The sequence below is a fragment of the Coregonus clupeaformis genome, unplaced genomic scaffold (assembly GCF_020615455.1).
Source record: "Coregonus clupeaformis isolate EN_2021a unplaced genomic scaffold, ASM2061545v1 scaf0092, whole genome shotgun sequence".
NCBI lineage: Eukaryota > Metazoa > Chordata > Actinopteri > Salmoniformes > Salmonidae > Coregonus > Coregonus clupeaformis.
This window is the reverse complement of record NW_025533547.1, coordinates 142,361-167,744: the sequence shown is the minus strand read 5'-3', so window position 1 is coordinate 167,744 and position 25,384 is coordinate 142,361. Positions and strand designations below refer to the sequence as shown.

Sequence of the window (25,384 nt, the reverse complement as noted above, 5' to 3'; positions counted from 1 at the left end):
TTCAGACACTGCTAGAACATCAGGGTTGGCAGAGTGTGCTAACGCAGTGAATAACTCAAACTTAGGAAGTAGACTTCTGATATTTATGTGCAAGAAACCAAGACTTTTGCGATACAGAAGTCATCAAATGATAGCGCCTGGGGAGTAGGAGTGATACTGAGGGCTGCAGGGCCTGGGTTAGCCTCTACATCACCAGAGGAACAGAGGAGGACTAGAATAAGGATACGGCTAAAGGCTTTAAGAACTGGTCTTCTAGTGCGTTGGGTACATAGAATAAAGGGGCAGATTTCCGGGTGTTATAGAAAAGATTCAGGGCATTATGTACAGACAAGGATATGGAAGGATATGAGTAAAGTGGAGGTAAACCTAAGCGTTGGGTAACAATGAAAGAGATAGTATCTCTAGAGGCATCAATTGAGTCGGTCTCTGAGTGTATGGGGGGAGGGACAAAGGAGCTATCTAAGGCAGGTTTAGCTAGGCTGGGGGGTCTACAGTGATATAGTACAATTAGAAATAACCGAAACAACAATAAACTAACCATGTTTGGGCTGAGGCTAAACATAAACAGGATGTAGTACCGTAAAAGGAACAGTCCAGCAGATATCAGCTGTATAGCTGAGTTATCATAAGGTCCGGTGGTGAAGCACTTGTGAGTAAGAGGCCACGGATAGCGTGTGCTAGCGGGCCAGGGCTAGCAGATGGATGGAATCTTCGTGGTTAACGTCGTAACCACATCAGACGATTTCGTCGGCAGACCAGTCGTGTAGGATCGGCGGGGCTTCGTGTCAACACTAGGTGGTCCCGTCCGGTTGACAGAGAGGTAGATAGCCGGGAGATGGGCCTAGCTCAGGATGATTAGCCAGACCACAGCGTCCGTTTTGTTGTAGCCAGCTGGTAGCGATGAATCCGGAGTTAAAGGTCCAGTGATTCAGTGATTCCGGCCGAAAAACTGATATGATCTGGGTCGATAACGCGCTGTGCAGACTGGCCGAATATCCGGTAATCAATGTCCAATGATTAAAATTAATCCCGCGGAAAAAAAATCCAATGTTTTGGGTGAAACACCGCTAGCTGTGGCTAATAGCAAGTAGCTAGTTAGCTGGCTAGCTAGTTTCAACTGGAGATTCTAGATTCTAGATAAAGGTAAGTCAAAAATAGAATCCGTTCCACATTGAGTGAGGCGGGTTGCAGGAAAGTATATTTTGTAGAAGGATGAAAAGTCTGATAGGGAAATATGTACGAAAAATACAAAAAAACAGGGTATTTACAGGCTATTTACAGACACACGACAGAAACAGGACTGCACTACTTCGCCATCTTGGAAAAAAATAAACTACATAATACAGCTACTGGGGATCCTAATAAACTACCAAATACAGCTAATGGGGATCCTAATAAACTACCTAATACAGCTACTGGGGATCCTAATAAACTACCAAATACAGCTACTGGGGATCCTAATAAACTACCTAATACAGCTACTGGGGATCCTAATAAACTACCAAATACAGCTACTGGGGATCCTAATAAACTACCTAATACAGCTACTGGGGATCCAAATAAACCACCAAATACAGCTACTGGGGATCCTAATAAACTACCAAATACAGCTACTGGGGATCCTAATAAACTACCAAATACAGCTACTGGGGATCCTAATAAACTACCAAATACAGCTACTGGGGATCCTAATAAACTACCAAATACAGATACTGGGGATCCTAATAAACTACCTAATACAGCTACTGGGGATCCTAATAAACTACCTAATACAGCTAATGGGGATCCTAATAAACTACCAAATACAGCTACTGGGGATCCTAATAAACTACCAAATACAGCTAATGGGGATCCTAATAAACTACCAAATACAGCTACTGGGGATCCTAATAAACTACCAAATACAGCTAATGGGGATCCTAATAAACTACCAAATACAGCTACTGGGGATCCTAATAAACTACCAAATACAGCTAATGGGGATCCTAATAAACTACCTAATACAGCTACTGGGGATCCTAATAAACTACCTAATACAGCTACTGGGGATCCTAATAAACTACCAAATACAGCTACTGGGGATCCTAATGAACTACCAAATACAGCTACTGGGGATCCTAATAAACTACCAAATACAGCTAATGGGGATCCTAATAAACTACCAAATACAGCTACTGGGGAGCCTAATAAACTACCTAATACAGCTACTGGGGATCCTAATAAACTACCAAATACAGCTAATGGGGATCCTAATAAACTACCTAATACAGCTACTGGGGATCCTAATAAACTACCAAATACAGCTACTGGGGATCCTAATAAACTACCTAATACAGCTACTGGGGATCCTAATAAACTACCAAATACAGCTACTGGGGATCCTAATAAACTACCTAATACAGCTACTGGGGATCCTAATAAACCACCAAATACAGCTACTGGGGATCCTAATAAACTACCAAATACAGCTACTGGGGATCCTAATAAACTACCAAATATAGCTACTGGGGATCCTAATAAACTACCAAATACAGCTACTGGGGATCCTAATAAACTACCAAATACAGATACTGGGGATCCTAATAAACTACCAAATACAGCTAATGGGGATCCTAATAAACTACCTAATACAGCTACTGGGGATCCTAATAAACTACCAAATACAGCTAATGGGGATCCTAATAAACTACCTAATACAGCTACTGGGGATCCTAATAAACTACCTAATACAGCTACTGGGGATCCTAATAAACTACCAAATACAGCTACTGGGGATCCTAATGAACTACCAAATACAGCTACTGGGGATCCTAATAAACTACCAAATACAGCTAATGGGGATCCTAATAAACTACCAAATACAGCTACTGGGGATCCTAATAAACTACCTAATACAGCTACTGGGGATCCTAATAAACTACCTAATACCACATACAGCTACTGGGGATCCTAATAAACTACCTAATACAGCTACTGGGGATCCTAATAATCTACATAATACAGCTACTGGGGATCCTAATAAACTACCAAATACAGCTACTGGGGATCCTAATAAACTACCAAATACAGCTACTGGGGATCCTAATAAACTACCAAATACAGCTACTGGGGATCCTAATAAACTACCAAATACAGCTACTGGGGATCCTAATAAACTACCAAATACAGCTACTGGGGATCCTAATAAACTACCAAATACAGCTACTGGGGATCCTAATAAACTACCTACAACCACATACAGCTATTGGGGATCCTAATAAACTACCTAATACAGCTACTGGGGATCCTAATAAACTACCAAATACAGCTACTGGGGATCCTAATAAACTACCAAATACAGCTACTGGGGATCCTAATAAACTACCAAATAGAGCTACTGGGGATCCTAATAAACTACCAAATAGAGCTACTGGGGATCCTAATAAACTACCAAATACAGCTACTGGGGATCCTAATAAACTACCAAATACAGCTAATGGGGATCCTAATAAACTACCAAATACAGCTACTGGGGATCCTAATAAACTACCAAATACAGCTACTGGGGATCCTAATAAACTACCAAATACAGCTACTGGGGATCCTAATAAACTACCTACAACCACATACAGCTACTGGGGATCCTAATAAACTACCAAATACAGCTACTGGGGATCCTAATAAACTACCAAATACAGCTACTGGGGATCCTAATAAACTACCAAATACAGCTAATGGGGATCCTAATAAACTACCAAATACAGCTAATGGGGATCCTAATAAACTACCTACAACCACATACAGCTATTGGGGATCCTAATAAACTACCTAATACAGCTACTGGGGATCCTAATAAACTACCAAATACAGCTACTGGGGATCCTAATAAACTACCACATACAGCTACTGGGGATCCTAATAAACTACCTAATACCACATACAGCTACTGGGGATCCTAATAAACTACATAATACAGCTACTGGGGATCCTAATAAACTACCTAATACCACATACAGCTACTGGGGATCCTAATAAACGACCTAATACAGCTACTGGGGATCCTAATAAACTACATAATACAGCTACTGGGGATCCTAATAAACTACCAAATACAGCTACTGGGGATCCTAATAAACTACCAAATACAGCTACTGGGGATCCTAATAAACTACCAAATACAGCTACTGGGGATCCTAATAAACTACCAAATACAGCTAATGGGGATCCTAATAAACTACCAAATACAGCTACTGGGGATCCTAATAAACTACCTACAACCACATACAGCTATTGGGGATCCTAATAAACTACCTAATACAGCTACTGGGGATCCTAATAAACTACCAAATACAGCTACTGTGGATCCTAATAAACTACCAAATAGAGCTACTGGGGATCCTAATAAACTACCAAATACAGCTACTGGGGATCCTAATAAACTACCAAATACAGCTACTGGGGATCCTAATAAACTACCAAATACAGCTACTGGGGATCCTAATAAACTACCTACAACCACATACAGCTACTGGGGATCCTAATAAACTACCAAATACAGCTACTGGGGATCCTAATAAACTACCAAATACAGCTACTGGGGATCCTAATAAACTACCAAATACAGCTAATGGGGATCCTAATAAACTACCAAATACAGCTAATGGGGATCCTAATAAACTACCAAATACAGCTAATGGGGATCCTAATAAACTACCAAATACAGCTACTGGGGATCCTAATAAACTACCTAATACAGCTAATGGGGATCCTAATAAACTACCAAATAGAGCTACTGGGGATCCTAATAAACTACCAAATACAGCTAATGGGGATCCTAATAAACTACCAAATACAGCTACTGGGGATCCTAATAAACTACCAAATACAGCTACTGGGGATCCTAATAAACTACCAAATACAGCTACTGGGGATCCTAATAAACTACCTACAACCACATACAGCTACTGGGGATCCTAATAAACTACCAAATACAGCTACTGGGGATCCTAATAAACTACCAAATACAGCTACTGGGGATCCTAATAAACTACCTAATACAGCTAATGGGGATCCTAATAAACTACCAAATAGAGCTACTGGGGATCCTAATAAACTACCAAATACAGCTAATGGGGATCCTAATAAACTACCAAATACAGCTACTGGGGATCCTAATAAACTACCAAATACAGCTACTGGGGATCCTAATAAACTACCAAATACAGCTACTGGGGATCCTAATAAACTACCTACAACCACATACAGCTACTGGGGATCCTAATAAACTACCAAATACAGCTACTGGGGATCCTAATAAACTACCAAATACAGCTACTGGGGATCCTAATAAACTACCAAATACAGCTAATGGGGATCCTAATAAACTACCAAATACAGCTAATGGGGATCCTAATAAACTACCTACAACCACATACAGCTATTGGGGATCCTAATAAACTACCTAATACAGCTACTGGGGATCCTAATAAACTACCAAATACAGCTACTGGGGATCCTAATAAACTACCACATACAGCTACTGGGGATCCTAATAAACTACCTAATACCACATACAGCTACTGGGGATCCTAATAAACTACATAATACAGCTACTGGGGATCCTAATAAACTACCTAATACCACATACAGCTACTGGGGATCCTAATAAACTACCTAATACAGCTACTGGGGATCCTAATAAACTACATAATACAGCTACTGGGGATCCTAATAAACTACCAAATACAGCTACTGGGGATCCTAATAAACTACCAAATACAGCTACTGGGGATCCTAATAAACTACCAAATACAGCTACTGGGGATCCTAATAAACTACCAAATACAGCTACTGGGGATCCTAATAAACTACCAAATACAGCTAATGGGGATCCTAATAAACTACCAAATACAGCTACTGGGGATCCTAATAAACTACCTACAACCACATACAGCTATTGGGGATCCTAATAAACTACCTAATACAGCTACTGGGGATCCTAATAAACTACCTAATACAGCTACTGGGGATCCTAATAAACTACCAAATACAGCTACTGGGGATCCTAATAAACTACCAAATACAGCTACTGGGGATCCTAATAAACTACCAAATACAGCTACTGGGGATCCTAATAAACTACCAAATAGAGCTACTGGGGATCCTAATAAACTACCAAATACAGCTACTGGGGATCCTAATAAACTACCAAATACAGCTACTGGGGATCCTAATAAACTACCAAATACAGCTACTGGGGATCCTAATAAACTACCAAATACAGCTACTGGGGATCCTAATAAACTACCAAATACAGCTACTGGGGATCCTAATAAACTACCAAATAGAGCTACTGGGGATCCTAATAAACTACCAAATACAGCTACTGGGGATCCTAATAAACTACCAAATACAGCTACTGGGGATCCTAATAAACTACCTAATACAGCTACTGGGGATCCTAATAAACTACCTAATACAGCTACTGGGGATCCTAATAAACTACCAAATACAGCTACTGGGGATCCTAATAAACTACCAAATACAGCTACTGGGGATCCTAATAAACTACCAAATACAGCTACTGGGGATCCTAATAAACTACCAAATACAGCTACTGGGGATCCTAATAAACTACCTAATACCACATACAGCTACTGGGGATCCTAATAAACTACCTAATACAGCTACTGGGGATCCTAATAAACTACCAAATACAGCTACTGGGGATCCTAATAAACTACCAAATACAGCTACTGGGGATCCTAATAAACTACCAAATACAGCTACTGGGGATCCTAATAAACTACCAAATACAGCTACTGGGGATCCTAATAAACTACCAAATACAGCTACTGGGGATCCTAATAAACTACCAAATACAGCTACTGGGGATCCTAATAAACTACCAAATACAGCTACTGGGGATCCTAATAAACTACCACATACAGCTACTGGGGATCCTAATAAACTACCTAATACAGCTACTGGGGATCCTAATAAACTACCTAATACAGCTACTGGGGATCCTAATAAACTACCTAATACAGCTACTGGGGATCCCAATAAACTACCAAATACAGCTACTGGGGATCCTAATAAACTACCAAATACAGCTACTGGGGATCCTAATAAACTACCAAATAGAGCTACTGGGGATCCTAATAAACTACCAAATACAGCTACTGGGGATCCTAATAAACTACCAAATACAGCTACTGGGGATCCTAATAAACTACCAAATACAGCTACTGGGGATCCTAATAAACTACCACATACAGCTACTGGGGATCCTAATAAACTACCAAATACAGCTACTGGGGATCCTAATAAACTACCAAATACAGCTACTGGGGATCCTAATAAACTACCTACAACCACATACAGCTACTGGGGATCCTAATAAACTACCTAATACAGCTACTGGGGATCCTAATAAACTACCTAATACAGCTACTGGGGATCCTAATAAACTACCTAATACTGTACTGACAACAAGACTGCCTTTTAATATCTTGAAAGAGAACTTGTGCGGAGCCGTGGTCTTGTGGTAACACTCCCGGTTCCATGCAAATATGCTACAGACTGACTGACAGACAGACAGGGTTAAGAAGCTGCATGGTATTTACCAGTGACGTTAATTGGGACGATGCAGGATGTGATGACTTGTGAGTCGCTCTTCATCCTCTCCTGAGGCGTGGGCAGCGGCAGAACGCTGGACCAGTTAGTCTGCTTGTCCAGCGTGGAGGGAACGTTAGGGACAGGGTGCCGGGGTCGCTGGCCGAGACGCTCAGGGTCAGAGGGAGGACCAGCCTGGAACAGACAGACAGTAAGTGGTGGTTAAGGTTAGGGTCAGGGGTTGAAGGTTAGGGTTGGATTACGGTTAAGGTTACTATAGCTGGGTTACAGCAGAGTTACATGCAGGGGTTGAAGGTTAGGGTCAGGAGTTGATTAGGGTTATTTTTTTTGGTCCTCATAGTGATTAAAAACGTTTTTTAAATCAGATTTAGTAGTATCCTATAACATGCACAAAGGCAAAATTTGAACAATGGCAACCCTCATTACGCACACCTGGCAACCCTCATTACGCACACCTGGCAACCCATCACTACACACACCTGGCAACTCATCATTACGCACACCTGGCAACCCTCATTACGCACACCTGGCAACCCTCATTACGCACACCTGGCAACCCTCATTACGCACACCTGGCAACCCATCACTACACACACCTGGCAACCCATCATTACGCACACCTGGCAACCCTCATTACGCACACCTGGCAACCCTCATTACGCACACCTGGCAACCCTCATTACGCACACCTGGCAACCCTCATTACGCACACCTGGCAACCCTCATTACGCACACCTGACAACCCATCATTACGCACACCTGGCAACCCTCATTACGCACACCTGCGCCCCATCATGAGGCACACCTGGACTCCATCACCTCCCTGATGACTTCCCCTTTATCTAGCGCTCTGTTGTTATCACCCACCAGGCAGTGTTGTTTATGTTTCCATGTTAGACGCTTCCCTTGTTCTGTATCGGTCCATGTTCTTCGTCATTAAACTCACTAACTGCACTTGCTTCCTGACTCCCTGCGTCTACGTTACAGAATATTGCCTCACAAAATGGAAGCAGCAGCCAACCAAGACATCTCCCAGATGGTCGACGAACAGGGAGACCTACTTCGCCAACACAACGATCAGCTGGCGCAACTGGGGACGGCAATGGATGAGGTCCTCCGCGTTCATCAATGTCTAGATCTTCCCCATGGGGTGTCACCCCAACGAGCGGAGGATCCTCTACCATGAGTCGACCCAGCGAGCCAGCACCCCAGCCCATTCAGCAGTCTGCCCAGGTCAGCAATGCCTGTTTGTCCCTTCCAGATAAATATGACGGGACTCCATCATGCCGTGGCTTCCTCCTCCAGTGCTCCCTCTATTTTGCTCATCAAGCGGGAGCCCCCACCACCGAAAGGTCCAAGGTTGCCATGGTTATTTCCCTGTTGACCGGGCGGGCGTTGGAATGGGCTATGGCCGTCTGGGAGAGAGGAGAGGAGAGGAGGAGTTGGGTTCCTATGGGAGGTTCATGGCTCTGTTCAGAGGAGTCTTCAATCATCCACAGGAAGCACCGCAGGTCTTAATCCAGGCACTCGCCATATCCCATCTGGACTACTGCGCAACTCTCTGTTGGCTGCACTCCTCGCTTGTGCCATCAAACCCCTGCAACTTATCCAGAACGCTGCAGCCCCTCCGTACACTCCTCTGGCTTCCAGTCGAAGCTCGTATCCACTACAATACCATGGTGCTTACCTACTGAACAGCAAGAGGAACTGCCCCTCCCTACCTTCAGGCTCTGCTCAAACCCTACATCCCAACCAAAGTACTCCGTTCTGCCACCTCTGGTCTCTTGGCCCTCCCACCCCTATGAGAGGTCAGCTCCCACTCAGCCCAGTCCAAGCTCTTCTCTGTCCTGGCACCCCAATGGTGGAACCAGCTTCCCCCTGAAGCTGCATATGTTCTGAAAATGTCTGAAACCCTGCCTCTTCAAAGAGTATCTTAAACCACTAGTCTTTTCCTACTGGCACTGCCTGCTGAAAACGTATTTATTGAGGAATAATGTACTTACTACGACTGTGATATATATATATATATATATATATTTTTTAGTCATTTTAGCAGACGCTCTTATCCAGAGCGACTTACAGTTAGTGAGTGCATACATTTTTTTCATACTGGCCCCCCGTGGGATTCGAACCCACAACCCTGCCGTTGCAAGCGCCATGCTCTACCAACTGAGCTACACGGGACCATGATATGTGGTTATCTCACCTAGCTATCTGAAGATGAATGCACCAACTGTAAGTCACTCTGGATAAAAGCATGCTAAATGACTCAAATGTAAATGTTTCTGGGTAACCATAGCCCAGAGGCATCATGGGTAATGACAGACAGAACCCCATCATTACTAAACCCCAAGCTGCTGGAGGTAACCCTAACAGGCTGCTGGGACTCTGTCTGGGAGGAACCCTAACAGGCTGCTGGGACTCTGTCTGGGAGGAACCCTAACAGGCTGCTGGGACTCTGTCTGGGGGGAACCCTAACAGGCTGCTGGGACTCTGGGAGGAACCCTAACAGGCTGCTGGGACTCTGGGAGGAACCCTAACAGGCTGCTGGGACTCTGTCTGGGGGGAACCCTAACAGGCTGCTGGGACTCTGTCTGGAGGTAACCCTAACAGGCTGCTGGGACTCTGTCTGGGGGAACCCTAACAGGCTGCTGGGACTCTGGGAGGAACCCTAACAGGCTGCTGGGACTCTGTCTGGGAGGAACCCTAACAGGCTGCTGGGACTCTGGGAGGAACCCTAACAGGCTGCTGGGACTCTGTCTGGGAGGAACCCTAACAGGCTGCTGGGACTCTGGGAGGAACCCTAACAGGCTGCTGGGACTCTGTCTGGGGGAACCCTAACAGGCTGCTGGGACTCTGGGAGGAACCCTAACAGGCTGCTGGGACTCTGTCTGGGAGGAACCCTAACAGGCTGCTGGGACTCTGTCTGGAGGTAACCCTAACAGGCTGCTGGGACTCTGGGAGGAACCCTAACAGGCTGCTGGGACTCTGTCTGGGAGGAACCCTAACAGGCTGCTGGGACTCTGTCTGGGGGGAACCCTAACAGGCTGCTGGGACTCTGGGAGGAACCCTAACAGGCTGCTGGGACTCTGTCTGGGGGAACCCTAACAGGCTGCTGGGACTCTGGGAGGAACCCTAACAGGCTGCTGGGACTCTGTCTGGGAGGAACCCTAACAGGCTGCTGGGACTCTGGGAGGAACCCTAACAGGCTGCTGGGACTCTGTCTGGGAGGAACCCTAACAGGCTGCTGGGACTCTGGGAGGAACCCTAACAGGCTGCTGGGACTCTGTCTGGGAGGAACCCTAACAGGCTGCTGGGACTCTGTCTGGGAGGAACCCTAACAGGCTGCTGGGACTCTGTCTGGAGGGAACCCTAACAGGCTGCTGGGACTCTGTCTGGGAGGAACCCTAACAGGCTGCTGGGACTCTGTCTGGGAGGAACCCTAACAGGCTGCTGGGACTCTGTCTGGGGGGAACCCTAACAGGCTGCTGGGACTCTGTCTGGGAGGAACCCTAACAGGCTGCTGGGACTCTGGGAGGAACCCTAACAGGCTGCTGGGACTCTGGGAGGAACCCTAACAGGCTGCTGGGACTCTGGGAGGAACCCTAACAGGCTGCTGGGACTCTGTCTGGGGGGGAACCCTAACAGGCTGCTGGGACTCTGTCTGGGAGGAACCCTAACAGGCTGCTGGGACTCTGTCTGGGAGGAACCCTAACAGGCTGCTGGGACTCTGGGAGGAACCCTAACAGGCTGCTGGGACTCTGTCTGGAGGGAACCCTAACAGGCTGCTGGGACTCTGTCTGGGAGGAACCCTAACAGGCTGCTGGGACTCTGGGAGGAACCCTAACAGGCTGCTGGGACTCTGTCTGGGAGGAACCCTAACAGGCTGCTGGGACTCTGTCTGGGGGGAACCCTAACAGGCTGCTGGGACTCTGGGAGGAACCCTAACAGGCTGCTGGGACTCTGTCTGGGGGGAACCCTAACAGGCTGCTGGGACTCTGTCTGGGAGGAACCCTAACAGGCTGCTGGGACTCTGGGAGGAACCCTAACAGGCTGCTGGGACTCTGTCTGGAGGAACCCTAACAGGCTGCTGGGACTCTATCTGGGGGGAACCCTAACAGGCTGCTGGGACTCTGTCTGGGAGGAACCCTAACAGGCTGCTGGGACTCTGTCTGGGAGGAACCCTAACAGGCTGCTGGGACTCTGGGAGGAACCCTAACAGGCTGCTGGGACTCTGTCTGGAGGAACCCTAACAGGCTGCTGGGACTCTGTCTGGGAGGAACCCTAACAGGCTGCTGGGACTCTGGGAGGAACCCTAACAGGCTGCTGGGACTCTGGGAGGAACCCTAACAGGCTGCTGGGACTCTGTCTGGGAGGAACCCTAACAGGCTGCTGGGACTCTGTCTGGGAGGAACCCTAACAGGCTGCTGGGACTCTGTCTGGGAGGAACCCTAACAGGCTGCTGGGACTCTGTCTGGGGGAACCCTAACAGGCTGCTGGGACTCTGTCTGGGAGGAACCCTAACAGGCTGCTGGGACTCTGTCTGGGGGAACCCTAACAGGCTGCTGGGACTCTGGGAGGAACCCTAACAGGCTGCTGGGACTCTGTCTGGGGGGAACCCTAACAGGCTGCTGGGACTCTGGGAGGAACCCTAACAGGCTGCTGGGACTCTGTCTGGAGGGAACCCTAACAGGCTGCTGGGACTCTGTCTGGGAGGAACCCTAACAGGCTGCTGGGACTCTGTCTGGGGGGAACCCTAACAGGCTGCTGGGACTCTGTCTGGGGGGAACCCTAACAGGCTGCTGGGACTCTGGGAGGAACCCTAACAGGCTGCTGGGACTCTGTCTGGAGGGAACCCTAACAGGCTGCTGGGACTCTGTCTGGGGGGAACCCTAACAGGCTGCTGGGACTCTGGGAGGAACCCTAACAGGCTGCTGGGACTCTGTCTGGAGGGAACCCTTTAACCCGTCACACACACATTCCAGACATACTGCAGTTCAGATGTCAGATAACTATTCTAAAGCCTTACTTTACAGCCTGACCCTCCACAGGCACTAGGAAAACAATAGCTAGCTCTGTGAGCGCCTGACTGAACGAGGTGCATAAAAGAGAATCACATGGGATTGGTTGTTATTTACTGCCCCGTATGTTTCTATAATCTGACCAGTTTTGAATAGCAGAACCAGTAAGAGCCTGTAAACTATCTATAACATGCTGCTGTAACATACTTCTGTGGTAGCAAGGATAGCCAGGTATTATGTGGATGTTGACAAAGACAAAAGTTCAAAACAACAGAAGAAACAGTGTTCATACTGTAGGTTGCACCTCTGTCACTCGGTCGCATCATGCCATTGTTATGAAGGTTGTCAAGCAGCCATCTGCCGGCGGCGCCATAGTGGGGCCCTAGAGTGGTGATAAGCCCAGTCATTCTGGACGGAGGCTAATGGCTGCTTCGTCTAAATTACACTATAGTGTCCTGGAAATACGATGACATTGCTCAAGTAGGCAGATATTTAGTAGGAAACAACTTTGCCATCCTTATCATGTCGTCAAATTTACTTTAGACAGATGGCAATGTTGTCATCAGCTAGAAAAAGTTCGTCGAAAATAGCAAGCAATGCTAATTTAGCTAGCTAAAATGTGGTGGTCCCCCTCAATCTTAGCTAGCTAGCTAACGTTATATACTCCATCTAATGTCAATCTGGCAACATCAAAATGATGACAAAAGGTTTTCCTACTAATTATTTGCCTCCTTTTGGAATGTCATTGTATTTCCAAGCCAATGTAATGCACTTTTGATGAAGTCTTCATCTGTGGTCATTGAAAAATGCATTGAGTAGAATGCTCAGTCAGTCATCAGTCCAAAACGAATGTTCAAAACAATATTGTGACGAAACATGCAATAGAGAAGGAATGTTGAGAGAATATTTCAGAACCATTCTAGAGTTAGAACATTAGAAAACCAGAACATCAGACCAGACAGGGAAAGCAGGAGAGGAGGACCAATACCTTTCTGCTCCAGGGAGAGAAGTGGCAACATTCGGTGGGGGAGGAGGAACGGGGGGCGGGGCTGTCAAACTACAACATCAAAGACAAAAACAAAAGGATGACAAAATGAACGAATGATGATGAAGAAATAAGAATGGATTAAGACTTATGGAGCGTTGTTGAACCACAATACACCAAACAGCATAATGGAGACAGGATCAGAGGAGAGGAGGGGGGTGGTGCAGACTGGAGAGAACAGCCAGAGGAGACAGGATCAGAGGAGAGGAGGGGGGTGGTGCAGACTGGAGAGAACAGCCAGAGGAGACAGGATCAGAGGAGAGGAGGGGGGGTGGTGCAGACTGGAGAGAACAGCCAGAGGAGACAGGATCAGAGGAGAGGAGGGGGATGGTGCAGACTGGAGAGAACAGCCAGAGGAGACAGGATCAGAGGAGAGGAGGGGGATGGCGCAGACTGGAGAGAACAGCCAGAGGAGACAGGATCAGAGGAGAGGAGGGGGATGGTGCAGACTGGAGAGAACAGCCAGAGGAGACAGGATCAGAGGAGAGGAGGGGGATGGTGCAGACTGGAGAGAACAGCCAGAGGAGACAGGATCAGAGGAGAGGAGGGGGATGGTGCAGACTGGAGAGAACAGCCAGAGGAGACAGGATCAGAGGAGAGGAGAGGAGGGGGATGGCGCAGACTGGAGAGAACAGCCAGAGGAGACAGGATCAGAGGAGAGGAGGGGGATGGTGCAGACTGGAGAGAACAGCCAGAGGAGACAGGATCAGAGGAGAGGAGGGGGGTGGTGCAGACTGGAGAGAACAGCCAGAGGAGACAGGATCAGAGGAGAGGAGGGGGATGGTGCAGACTGGAGAGAACAGCCAGAGGAGACAGGATCAGAGGAGAGGAGGGGGTGGCGCAGACTGGAGAGAACAGCCAGAGGAGACAGGATCAGAGGAGAGGAGGGGGATGGTGCAGACTGGAGAGAACAGCCAGAGGAGACAGGATCAGAGGAGAGGAGGGGGATGGCGCAGACTGGAGAGAACAGCCAGAGGAGACCGGATCAGAGGAGAGGAGGGGGGTGGTGCAGACTGGATCGAGTCAATAAGTATTGAACCCCTTTGTTATGGCAAGCCTAAATAAGTTCAGGAGTACAAATGTGCTTAACAAGTCACATAATAAGTTGCATGGACTCACTCTGTGTACAATAATAATAGTGTTTAAGATGATTTTTGAATGACTACCTCATCTCTGTACCCCACACATACAATTATCTGTAAGGCCCCTCAGTCGAGCAGTGAATTTCAAACACAGATTCAACCACAAAGACCAGGGAGGTTTTCCAATACCTCACAATGAAGGGCACCTATTGGTAGATTTTTTTTTTTTTAAAGCAAACAATGAATATCCCTTTGAGCGTGGTGAAGTTATTAATTACACTTTGGATGGTGTATCTATACACCCAGTCACTACAAAGATACAGGCGTCCTTCCTAACTCAGTTGCCGGAGAGGAAGGAAACATCTCAGGGATTTAACCATGAGGCCAATGGTGACTTTAAAACAGTTACAGATTTTAATGGCTGTGATAGGAGAAAACTGATGATGGATCAACAACATTGTATTAACTCCACAATACTAACCTAAATGACACAGTGAAAAGAAGGAAGCAAGTACAGAATAAAAAAAGATACCAAAACATGCATCCTGTTTGTAATAAGGCACTGAAATACAACTGCAAAAAATGTGGCAAAGAAATTAAATGTATGTCCTAAATATTGTTGAGGCAAATCTAACACAACAGATCATTGAAGAATTTTTTAAAGAATAAATGTGCAAACCAGAAAGACTCACAGCTGTAATCGCTGCCAAAGTTGATTCTAACCTGTATTGACTCAGGGGGTTGAATACTGATGTAATCAAGATATATTAGTGTTTTATTTTTCATGAATTTTTTTACAAATGTTAGAACTTTTCTTCCACTTTGACATAAGAGTATTTTGTGTAGATCATTGACAAAAAATGAGAATTACATCAATTTTAATCTCACCTTGTAACACAATAAAATGTGGAAAAAGTCAAGGGGTGTGAAATCTTTGAAGGCAGTGTAGCTGATCTTAGGTTGATACCAGACAGCTTGTCAACATTCTCTATTCCCGCCCCCAATGAAAGAAGGACCTATCAGGAGCATCGGAAAGCGTAAGACTGAAAAATGGAAAATAGGCTACTTGTTATAAGAATATAGAAGTAGTAGACCTATAACTCCTTTTAAATGGTAGTAGACCTATAACTCCTATTAAATGGTAGTAGACCTATAACTCCTATTAAATGGCTAAATCATATACAGTGAGGGAAAAAAGTATTTGATCCCCTGCTGATTTTGTACATTTGCCCACTTACAAAGACATGATCAGTCTATAATTTTAATGGTAGGTTTATTTGAACAGTGAGACAGAATAACAACAAAAAAATCCAGAAAAATGCATGTCAAAAATGTTATAAATTGATTTGCATTTTAATGAGGGAAATAAGTATTTGACCCCTCTGCAAAACATGACTTAGTACTTGGTGGCAAAACCCTTGTTGGCAATCACAGAGGTCAGACGTTTCTTGTAGTTGGCCACCAGGTTTGCACACATCTCAGGAGGGATTTTGTCCCACTCCTCTTTGCAGATTTTCTCCAAGTCATTAAGGTTTTGAGGCTGACGTTTGGCAACCCGAACCTTCAGCTCCCTCCACAGATTTTCTATGGGATTAAGGTCTGGAGACTGGCTAGGCCACTCCAGGACCTTAATGTGCTTCTTCTTGAGGCACTATTTTGTTGCCTTGGCCGTGTGTTTTGGGTCATTGTCATGCTGGAATACCCATCCACGACCCATTTTCAATGCCCTGGCTGACGGAAGGAGGTTCTCACCCAAGATTTGAAGGTACATGGCCCCGTCCATCGTCCCTTTGATGCAGTGAAGTTGTCCTGTCCCCTTAGCAGAAAAACACCCCCAAAGCATAATGTTTCCACCTCCATGTTTGACGGTGGGGATGGTGTTCTTGGGGTCATAGGTAGCATTCCTCCTCCTCCAAACACGGCGAGTTGAATTGATGCCAAAGAGCTCCATTTTTGGTCTCATCTGACCACAACACTTTCACCCAGTTCTCCTCTGAATCATTCAGATGTTCATTGGCAAACTTCAGACGGGCATGTATATGTGCTTTCTTGAGCAGGGGGAACTTGCGGGCGCTGCAGGATTTCAGTCCTTCCCGGCGTTGTGTGTTACCAATTGTTTTCTTGGTGACTATGGTCCCAGCTGCCTTGAGATCATTGACAAGATCCTCCCGTGTAGTTCTGGGCTGATTCCTCACCGTTCTCATGATCATTGCAACTCCACGAGGTGAGATCTTGCATGGAGCCCCAGGCCGAGGGAGATTGACAGGTCTTTTGTGTTTCTTCCATTTGCGAATAATTGCACCAACTGTTGTCACCTTCTCACCAAGCTGCTTGGCAATGGTCTTGTAGCCCATTCCAGCCTTGTGAAGGACTACAATCTTGTCCCTGACATCCTTGGAGAGCTCTTTGGTCTTGGCCATGGTGGAGAATTTGGAATCTGATTGATTGATTGCTTCTGTGGACAGGTGTCTTTTATACAGGTAACAAACTGAGATTAGGAGCACTCCCTTTAAGAGTGTGCTCCTAATCTCAGCTCGTTACCTGTATAAAAGACACCTGGGAGCCAGAAATCTTTCTGATTGAGAGGGGGTCAAATAATTATTTCCTTCATTAAAATGCAAATCAATTTATAACATTTTTTACATGTGTTTTTCTGGATTTTTTTGTTGTTATTCTGTCTCTCACTGTTCAAATAAACCTACCATTAAAATTATAGACTGATCATGTCTTTGTCAGTGGGCAAACATACAAAATCAGCAGGGGATCAAATACTTTTTTCCCTCACTGTATGTGTGCCATTTGAAATAACTTTATTAGACTACATTTTCATTTGATAAAAAGTATAGATTATATAACCCATCACAATTTACACATTTCAAATATGGACAGTTCAGGGATATTTCTCCCTCGGTCTTGATAAGAAATTACTATATACTTTAAGACAAATTGTAATGAATGGATTACATACATTGGAAATGAAAAATGTATAAGTGGCTGCACCAACATGAGTTTTCCAATCATAGAATTCGCTGGGGTAAACGAGGAAATACTTCAAATCAAATCAAATCAAATTTTATTGGTCATATGCGCTGAATACAACAGGTGCAGACATTACAGTGAAATGCTTACTTACAGCCCTTAACCAACAGTGCATTTATTTTAAACAAAAAAAGTAAGAATAAAACAACAACAAAAAAAGTGTTGAGAAAAAAAGAGCAGAAGTAAAATAAAGTGACAGTAGGGAGGCTATATATACAGTAAAATAAAGTGACAGTAGGGAGGCTATATATACAGGGGGGTACCGTTGCAGAGTCAATGTGCGGGGGCACCGGCTAGTTGAGGTAGTTGAGGTAATATGTACATGTGGGTAGAGTTAAAGTGACTATGCATAAGTACTTACTTAACAGAGTAGCAGCAGCGTAAAAAGGATGGGGTGGGGGGGCAGTGCAAATAGTCCGGGTAGCCATGATTAGCTGTTCAGGAGTCTTATGGCTTGGGGGTTGAAGCTGTTGAGAAGTCTTTTGGACCTAGACTTGGCACTCCGGTACCGCTTGCCGTGCGGTAGCAGAGAGAACAGTCTATGACTAGGGTGGCTGGAGTCTTTGACAATTTTGAGGGCCTTCCTCTGACACCGCCTGGTATAGAGGTCCTGGATGGCAGGAAGCTTGGCCCCAGTGATGTACTGGGCCGTACGCACTACCCTCTGTAGTGCCTTGCGGTCAGAGGCCAAGCAGTTGCCATACCAGGCGGTGATGCAACCAGTCAGGATGCTCTCGATGGTGCAGCTGTAGAATTTTTTTGAGGATCTGAGGACCCATGCCAAATCTTTTTAGTCTCCTGAGGGGGAATAGGCTTTGTCGTGCCCTCTTCACGACTGTCTTGGTGTGTTTGGACCATGATAGTTCGTTGGTGATGTGGACACCAAGGAACTTGAAGCTCTCAACCTGTTCCACTACAGCCCCGTCGATGAGAATGGGGGCGTGCTCAGTCCTCTTTTTTTTTCCTGTAGTCCACAATCATCTCCTTTGTCTTGGTCACGTTGAGGGAGAGGTTGTTGTCCTGGCACCACACGGCCAGATCTCTGACCTCCTCCCTATAGGCTGTCTCATCGTTGTCGGTGATCAGGCCTACCACTGTTGTGTCGTCGGCAAACTTAATGATGGTGTTGGAGTCGTGCCTGGCCATGCAGTCATGGGTGAACAGAGAGTACAGGAGGGGGACTGAGCACGCACCCCTGAGGGGCCCCGTGTTGAGGATCAGTGTGTCAGATGTGTTGTTACCTACCCTTACCACCTGGGGGCGGCCCGTCAGGAAGTCCAGGATCCAGTTGCAGAGGGAGGTGTTTAGTCCCAGGATCCTTAGCTTAGTGATGAGCTTAGAGGGCACTATGGTGTTGAATGCTGAGCTGTAGTCAATGAATAGCATTCTCACGTAGGTGTTCCTCTTGTCCAGGTGGGAAAGGGCAGTGTGGAGTGCGATAGAGATTGCATCATCTGTGGATCTGTTGGGGCGGTATGCAAATTGGAGTGGGTCTAGGGTTTCTGGGATTATGCTGTTGATGTGAGCCATGACCAGTCTTTCAAAGCACTTCATGGCTACAGACGTCAGTGCTACGGGTCGGTAGTCATTTAGGCAGGTTATCTTAGAGTTCTTGGGCACGGGGACTATGGTGGTCTGCTTGAAACATGTTGGTATTACAGACTCAGTCAGGGACATGTTGAAAATGTCAGTGAAGACACTTGCCAGTTGGTCAGCACATGCTCGGAGTACACGTCCTGGTAATCCGTCTGGCCCTGCGGCCTTGTGAATGTTTATATTTAGAAATTAGGTAGAACGGATTTAAGTTTCCCTGCATTAAAGTCCCCGGCTACTAGGAGCGCTGCATCTGGATGAGCGTTTTCCTGTTGATTAATGGCCTTGTACAACTCATTCAGTGCAATCTTTAATGCCAGCATTGGTTTGTGGTGGTAAATAGACAGCTATGAAAAATATAGATGAAAACTCTCTTGGTAAATAGTGTGGTCTACAGCTTATCATAAGATACTCTACCTCAGGCGAGCAAAACCTCGAGACTTCCTTAGTATTTGATTTTGTGCACCAGCTGTTGTTTACAAATATACACAGACCGCCACCCCTTGTCTTACCGGAGTCTGCCGTTCTGTCCTGTCGATGTAGCGTATAGCCTGCTAGCTGAATGTTATCATTGTTGTCGTTCAGCCACGACTCCGTGAAACATAAGATATTACAGTTTTTAATGTCCCGTTGGTAGGATAACCGTAATCTTAAATCGTCAATTTTATTCTCAAAAGATTGAACGTTGGCTAATAGGATTGATGGGAGAGGCAGTTTACTCGCTCGCCGTCGGATCCTTACAAGGCACCCGGATCTGCGTCCACGATATCTCCGTCTCTTCCTCACGCGAATGACGGGGATCTGGGCCTTGTCGGGTGTCTGTAGGAAATCCTTCGCGAACGCCTCGTTGAAGAAAAAATCTTCGTCCAATGCGAGGTGAGTAATCGCTGTCCTGATATCCAGAAGCTCTCTTTGGTTATAAGAGACGATGGCAGAAACATTATGTACAAAATAAATTACAAATAACGCGGAAAAACACACATAATAGTACAAGGTCATGGGTTTCTGGGCAGTTCTGGATCTCTGTATCTCTGTATACTTTATTTTAGTTGTAATGAATGATTGTTTTAGTTGTAACCCATTTAGTTGTTTCTCTTCGATTTTTCTTGATCAGAAATTGCCATATTTTATTAAGACAAGTCAATCAATCAATCAATCAATTTTATTTTATATAGCCCTTCTTACATCAGCTAATATCTCGAAGTGCTGTACAGAAACCCAGCCTAAAACCCCAAACAGCTAGTAATGCAGGTGTAGAAGCACGGTGGCTAGGAAAAACTCCCTAGAAAGGCGAAAACCTAGGAAGAAACCTAGAGAGGAACCAGGCTATGAGGGGTGGCCAGTCCTCTTCTGGCTGTGCCGGGTGAAGATTATAACAGAACCATGCCAAGATGTTCAAAAATGTTCATAAGTGACAAGCATGGTCAAATAATAATCAGGAATAAATCTCAGTTGGCTTTTCATAGCCGATCATTAAGAGTTGAAAACAGCAGGTCTGGGACAGGTAGGGGTTCCATAACCGCAGGCAGAACAGTTGAAACTGGAATAGCAGCAAGGCCAGGCGGACTGGGGACAGCAAGGAGTCACCACGGCCGGTAGTCCCGACGTATGGTCCTAGGTGCTCAGGTCTCTCAGTTGGCTTTTCATAGCCGATCATTAAGAGTTGAAAACAGCAGGTCTGGGACAGGTAGGGGTTTCGTAACCGCAGGCAGAACAGTTGAAACTGGAATAGCAGCAAGGCCAGGCGGACTGGGGACAGCAAGGTGTCATCATGCCCGGTAGTCCTGACGTATGGTCCTAGGGCTCAGGTTCTCAGAGAGAAAGAGAGAACGAGAGAATTAGAGAGAGCATACTTAAATTCACACAGGACACTGGATAAGACAGGAGAAGTACTCCAGGTATAACCAACTAACCCCAGCCCCCCGACACATAAACTACTGCAGCATAAATACTGGAGGCTGAGACAGGAGCGGTCCGGAGACACTGTGGCCCCATCCGAAGAAACCCCGGACAGGGCCAAACAGGAAGGATATAACCCCACCCACTCTGCCAAAGCACAGCCCCCCGCACCACTAGAGGGATATCCTCAACCACCAACTTACAATCCTGAGACAAGGCCGAGTATAGCCCACAGAGGTCTCCACCACAGCACAAACCAAGGGGGGCGCCAACCCAGACAGGAAGATCACGTCAGTAACTCAACCCACTCAAGTGACGCACCCCCTCCCAGGGACGGCATGAAAGAGCACCAGCAAGCCAGTGACTCAGCCCCTGCAACAGGGTTAGAGGCAGAGAACCCCAGTGGAGAGGGGAACCGGCCCGGCAGAGACAGCAAGGGCTGTTCGTTGCTCCAGAGCCTTTCCGTTCACCTTCACACTCCTGGGCCAGACTACACTCAATCATATGACCTACTGAAGAGATAAGTCTTCAGTAAAGACTTAAAGGTTGAGACCGAGTCTGCGTCTCTCACATGGGTAGGCAGACTGTTCCATAAAAATGGAGATCTATAGGAGAAAGCCCTGCCTCCCGCTGTTTGCTTAGAAATTCTAGGGACAATTAGGAGGCCTGCGTCTTGTGACCGTAGCGTACGTATTGGTATGTACGGCAGGACCAACTCGGAAAGATAGGTAGGAGCAAGCCCATGTAACGCTTTATAGGTTAACAGTAAAACCTTGAAATCAGCCCTTGCCTTAACAGGAAGCCAGTGTAGGGAAGCTAGCACTGGAGTAATATGATCAAATTTCTTGGTTCTAGTCAGGATTCTAGCGCCGTATTTAGCACTAACTGAAGTTTATTTAGTGCTTTATCCGGTAGCCGGAAAATAGAGCATTGCAGTAGTCTAACCTAGAAGTAACAAATGCATGGATTAATTTTTCTGCATCATTTTTGGACAGAAAATTTCTGATTTTTGCAATGTTACGTAGATGGAAAAAAGCTGTCCTTGAAACAGTCTTGATATGTTCGTCAAAAGAGAGATCAGGGTCAAGAGTAACGCCGAGGTCCTTCACAGTTTTATTTGAGACGACTTTACAACCATCAAGATGAATTGTCAGATTTAACAGAAGATCTCTTTGTTTCTTGGGACCTAGAACAAGCATCTCTGTTTTGTCCGAGTTTAAAAGTAAAAAAGTTTTCAGCCATCCACTTCCTTATGTCTGAAACACAGGCTTCTAGCGAGGGCAATTTTGGGGCTTCACCATGTTTCATTGAAATGTACAGCTGTGTGTCATCCGCATAGCAGTGAAAGTTAACATTATGTTTTCGAATAACATCCCCAAGAGGTAAAATATATAGTGAAAACAATAGTGGTCCTAAAACGGAACCTTGAGGAACACCGAAATGTACAGTTGATTTGTCGGAGGACAGACCATTCACAGAGACAAACTGATATCTTTCCGACAGGTAAGATCTAAACCAGGCCAGAACTTGTCCGTGTAGACCAATTTGGGTTTCCAGTCTCTCCAAAAGAATGTGGTGATCGATGGTGTCAAAGGCAGCACTAAGGTCTAGTAGCACGAGGACAGATGCAGAGCCTCGGTCTGACGCCATTAAAAGGTCATTTACCACCTTCACAAGTGCAGTCTCAGTGCTATGATGGGGTCTAAAACCAGACTGAAGCATTTCGTACACATTGTTTGTCTTCAGAAAGGCAGTGAGTTGCTGCGCAACAGCTTTTTTCTAAAATTTTTGAGAGGAATGGAAGATTCGATATAGGCCGATAGTTTTTTATATTTTCCGGGTCAAGGTTTGGCTTTTTCAAGAGAGGCTTTATCACTGCCACTTTTAGTGAGTTTGGTACACATCCGGTGGATAGAGAGCTGTTTATTATGTTCAACATAGGAGGGCCAAGCACAGGAAGCAGCTCCTTCAGCAGTTTAGTAGGAATAGGATCCAGTATGCAGCTTGAAGGTTTAGAGGCCATGATTATTTTCATCATTGTGTCAAGAGATATAGTACTAAAACACTTAAGTGTCTCTCCCGATCCCAGGCCCTCGCAGAGTCTGTGCAGATCCAGGACAGCTAAGCCCTGGAGGAATACGCAGATTCAAAGAGGAGTCCGTAATTTGCTTTCTAATGGTCATGATCTTTTCCTCAAAGAAGTTCATGAATTTATTACTGCTGAAGTGAAAGCCATCCTCTCTTGGGGAATGCTGCTTTTTAGTTAGCTTTGCAACAGTATCAAAAAGAAATTTTGGATTATTCTTATTTTCCTCGATTAAGTTGGAAAAGTAGGATGATCGAGCAGCAGTGAGGGCTCTTCGGTACTGCACGGTACTGTCTTTCCAAGCTAGTCGGAAGACTTCCAGTTTGGTGTGGCGCCATTTCCGTTCCAATTTCCTGGAAGCTTGCTTCAAAGCTCGGGTATTTTCTGTATACCAGGGAGCTAGTTTCTTATGACAAATGTTTTTCGTTTTTAGGGGTGCAACTGCATCTAGGGTATTGCGCAAGGTTAAATTGAGTTCCTCAGTTAAGTGGTTAACTGATTTTTGTCCTCTGACGTCCTTGGGTAGGCAGAAGGAGTCGAAGGGCATCAAGGAATTTTTGTGTTGTCTGAGAATTTATAGCACGACTTTTGATGCTCCTTGGTTGGGGTCTGAGCAGATTATTTGTTGCGATTGCAAACGTAATAAAATGGTGGTCCGATAGTCCAGGATTTTGTGGAAAAACATTAAGATCTACAACATTTATTCCATGGGACAAAACTAGGTCCAGAGTATGACTGTGGCAGTGAGTAGGTCCAGAGACATGTTGGACAAAACCCACTGAGTCGATGATGGCTCCGAAAGACTTTTGGAGTGGGTCTGTGGACTTCTCCATGTGAATATTAAAATCACCAAAAATTAGAATATGATCTGCTATGACTACAAGGTCTGATAGGAATTCAGGAAACTCAGAGAGGAACGCTGTATATGGCCCAGGAGGCCTGTAAACAGTAGCTATAAAAAGTGATTGAGTAGGCTGCATAGATTTCATGACTAGAAGCTCAAAAGATGAAAACGCCATTTTTTTTTGTAAATTGAAATTTGCTATCGTAAATGTTAGCAACACCTCCGCCTTTGCGGGATGCACGGGGAATATGGTCACTAGTGTAACCAGGAGGTGAGGCCTCATTTAACACAGCAAATTCATCAGGCTTAAGCCATGTTTCAGTCAGGCCAATCACATCAAGATTATGATCAGTGATTAGTTCATTGACTATGACTGCCTTTGAAGTGAGGGATCTAACATTAAGTAACCCTATTTTGAGATGTGAGGTATCACGATCTCTTTCAATAATGGCAGGAATGGAGGAGGTCTTTATCCTAATAAGATTGCTAGGGTGAACACCGCCATGTTTAGTTTTGCCCAACCTAGGTCGAGGCACAGACACAGTCTCAATGGGTATGGCTGAGCTGACTACACTGACTATGCTATTGGCAGACTCCACTAAGCTGGCAGGTTGGCTAACAGCCTGCTGCCTGGCCTGCACCCTATTCAAGTGAAATCATTAATGGATTACATAAATTGGAAACTAAAAATGTATCCTACACCATGAGTTTTCCATTTATAAAACGTGTAGGGTAGGCTCCATTGCCATAGAAGATTTGCTGTGGTAAACAATGAAATAAAATAATTTTTTCAATTGTAAGGAATGAAATCAAGATGAAGAAGATAAATGGCCCTTAGTGTGTTAGTCCGCTGGCCATGTTGGCTGCAATAGGCCCCAGGTATATCAGAGAGACTGACTCATCAATGGCCAAACCCCCCAGTCCTTGACCTGGTGATTTGAACTGTAGAGAATAAACATGTTAGAACAGAGATCCAGAACTGCCCAGAAACCCATGACCTCTGAACTCTGTTCACCTGCAAAAGATGAAGGATTATTTAAATGTTTCCCAGATCAATAAATGACAGAGGAGAATGCAGAGTTAAAACCCAACAAACACCAAGCAACACCAGGGTAACCCCTCCTCCCTTCTGTTTACTTGCGTCTGATCTAACTGCAT

General features: G+C 45.5%; 1 protein-coding gene across 1 annotated transcript in view; it reads right to left on the bottom strand.

Annotated features, from left to right (window-relative positions):
* LOC121533038 (Nance-Horan syndrome protein-like) overlaps positions 1 to 25,384 on the bottom strand; it is an 87,335-nt gene that overhangs the window by 55,246 nt on the left and 6,705 nt on the right. The window contains exons 4-5 of the mRNA XM_045213232.1: positions 13,627 to 13,695; positions 7,608 to 7,791 (exon numbers count right to left, since the gene is read on the bottom strand). Coding sequence (XP_045069167.1) covers positions 7,608 to 7,791; positions 13,627 to 13,695 — 253 coding nt within the window. The remainder of the gene's footprint in view (positions 1 to 7,607; positions 7,792 to 13,626; positions 13,696 to 25,384) is intronic.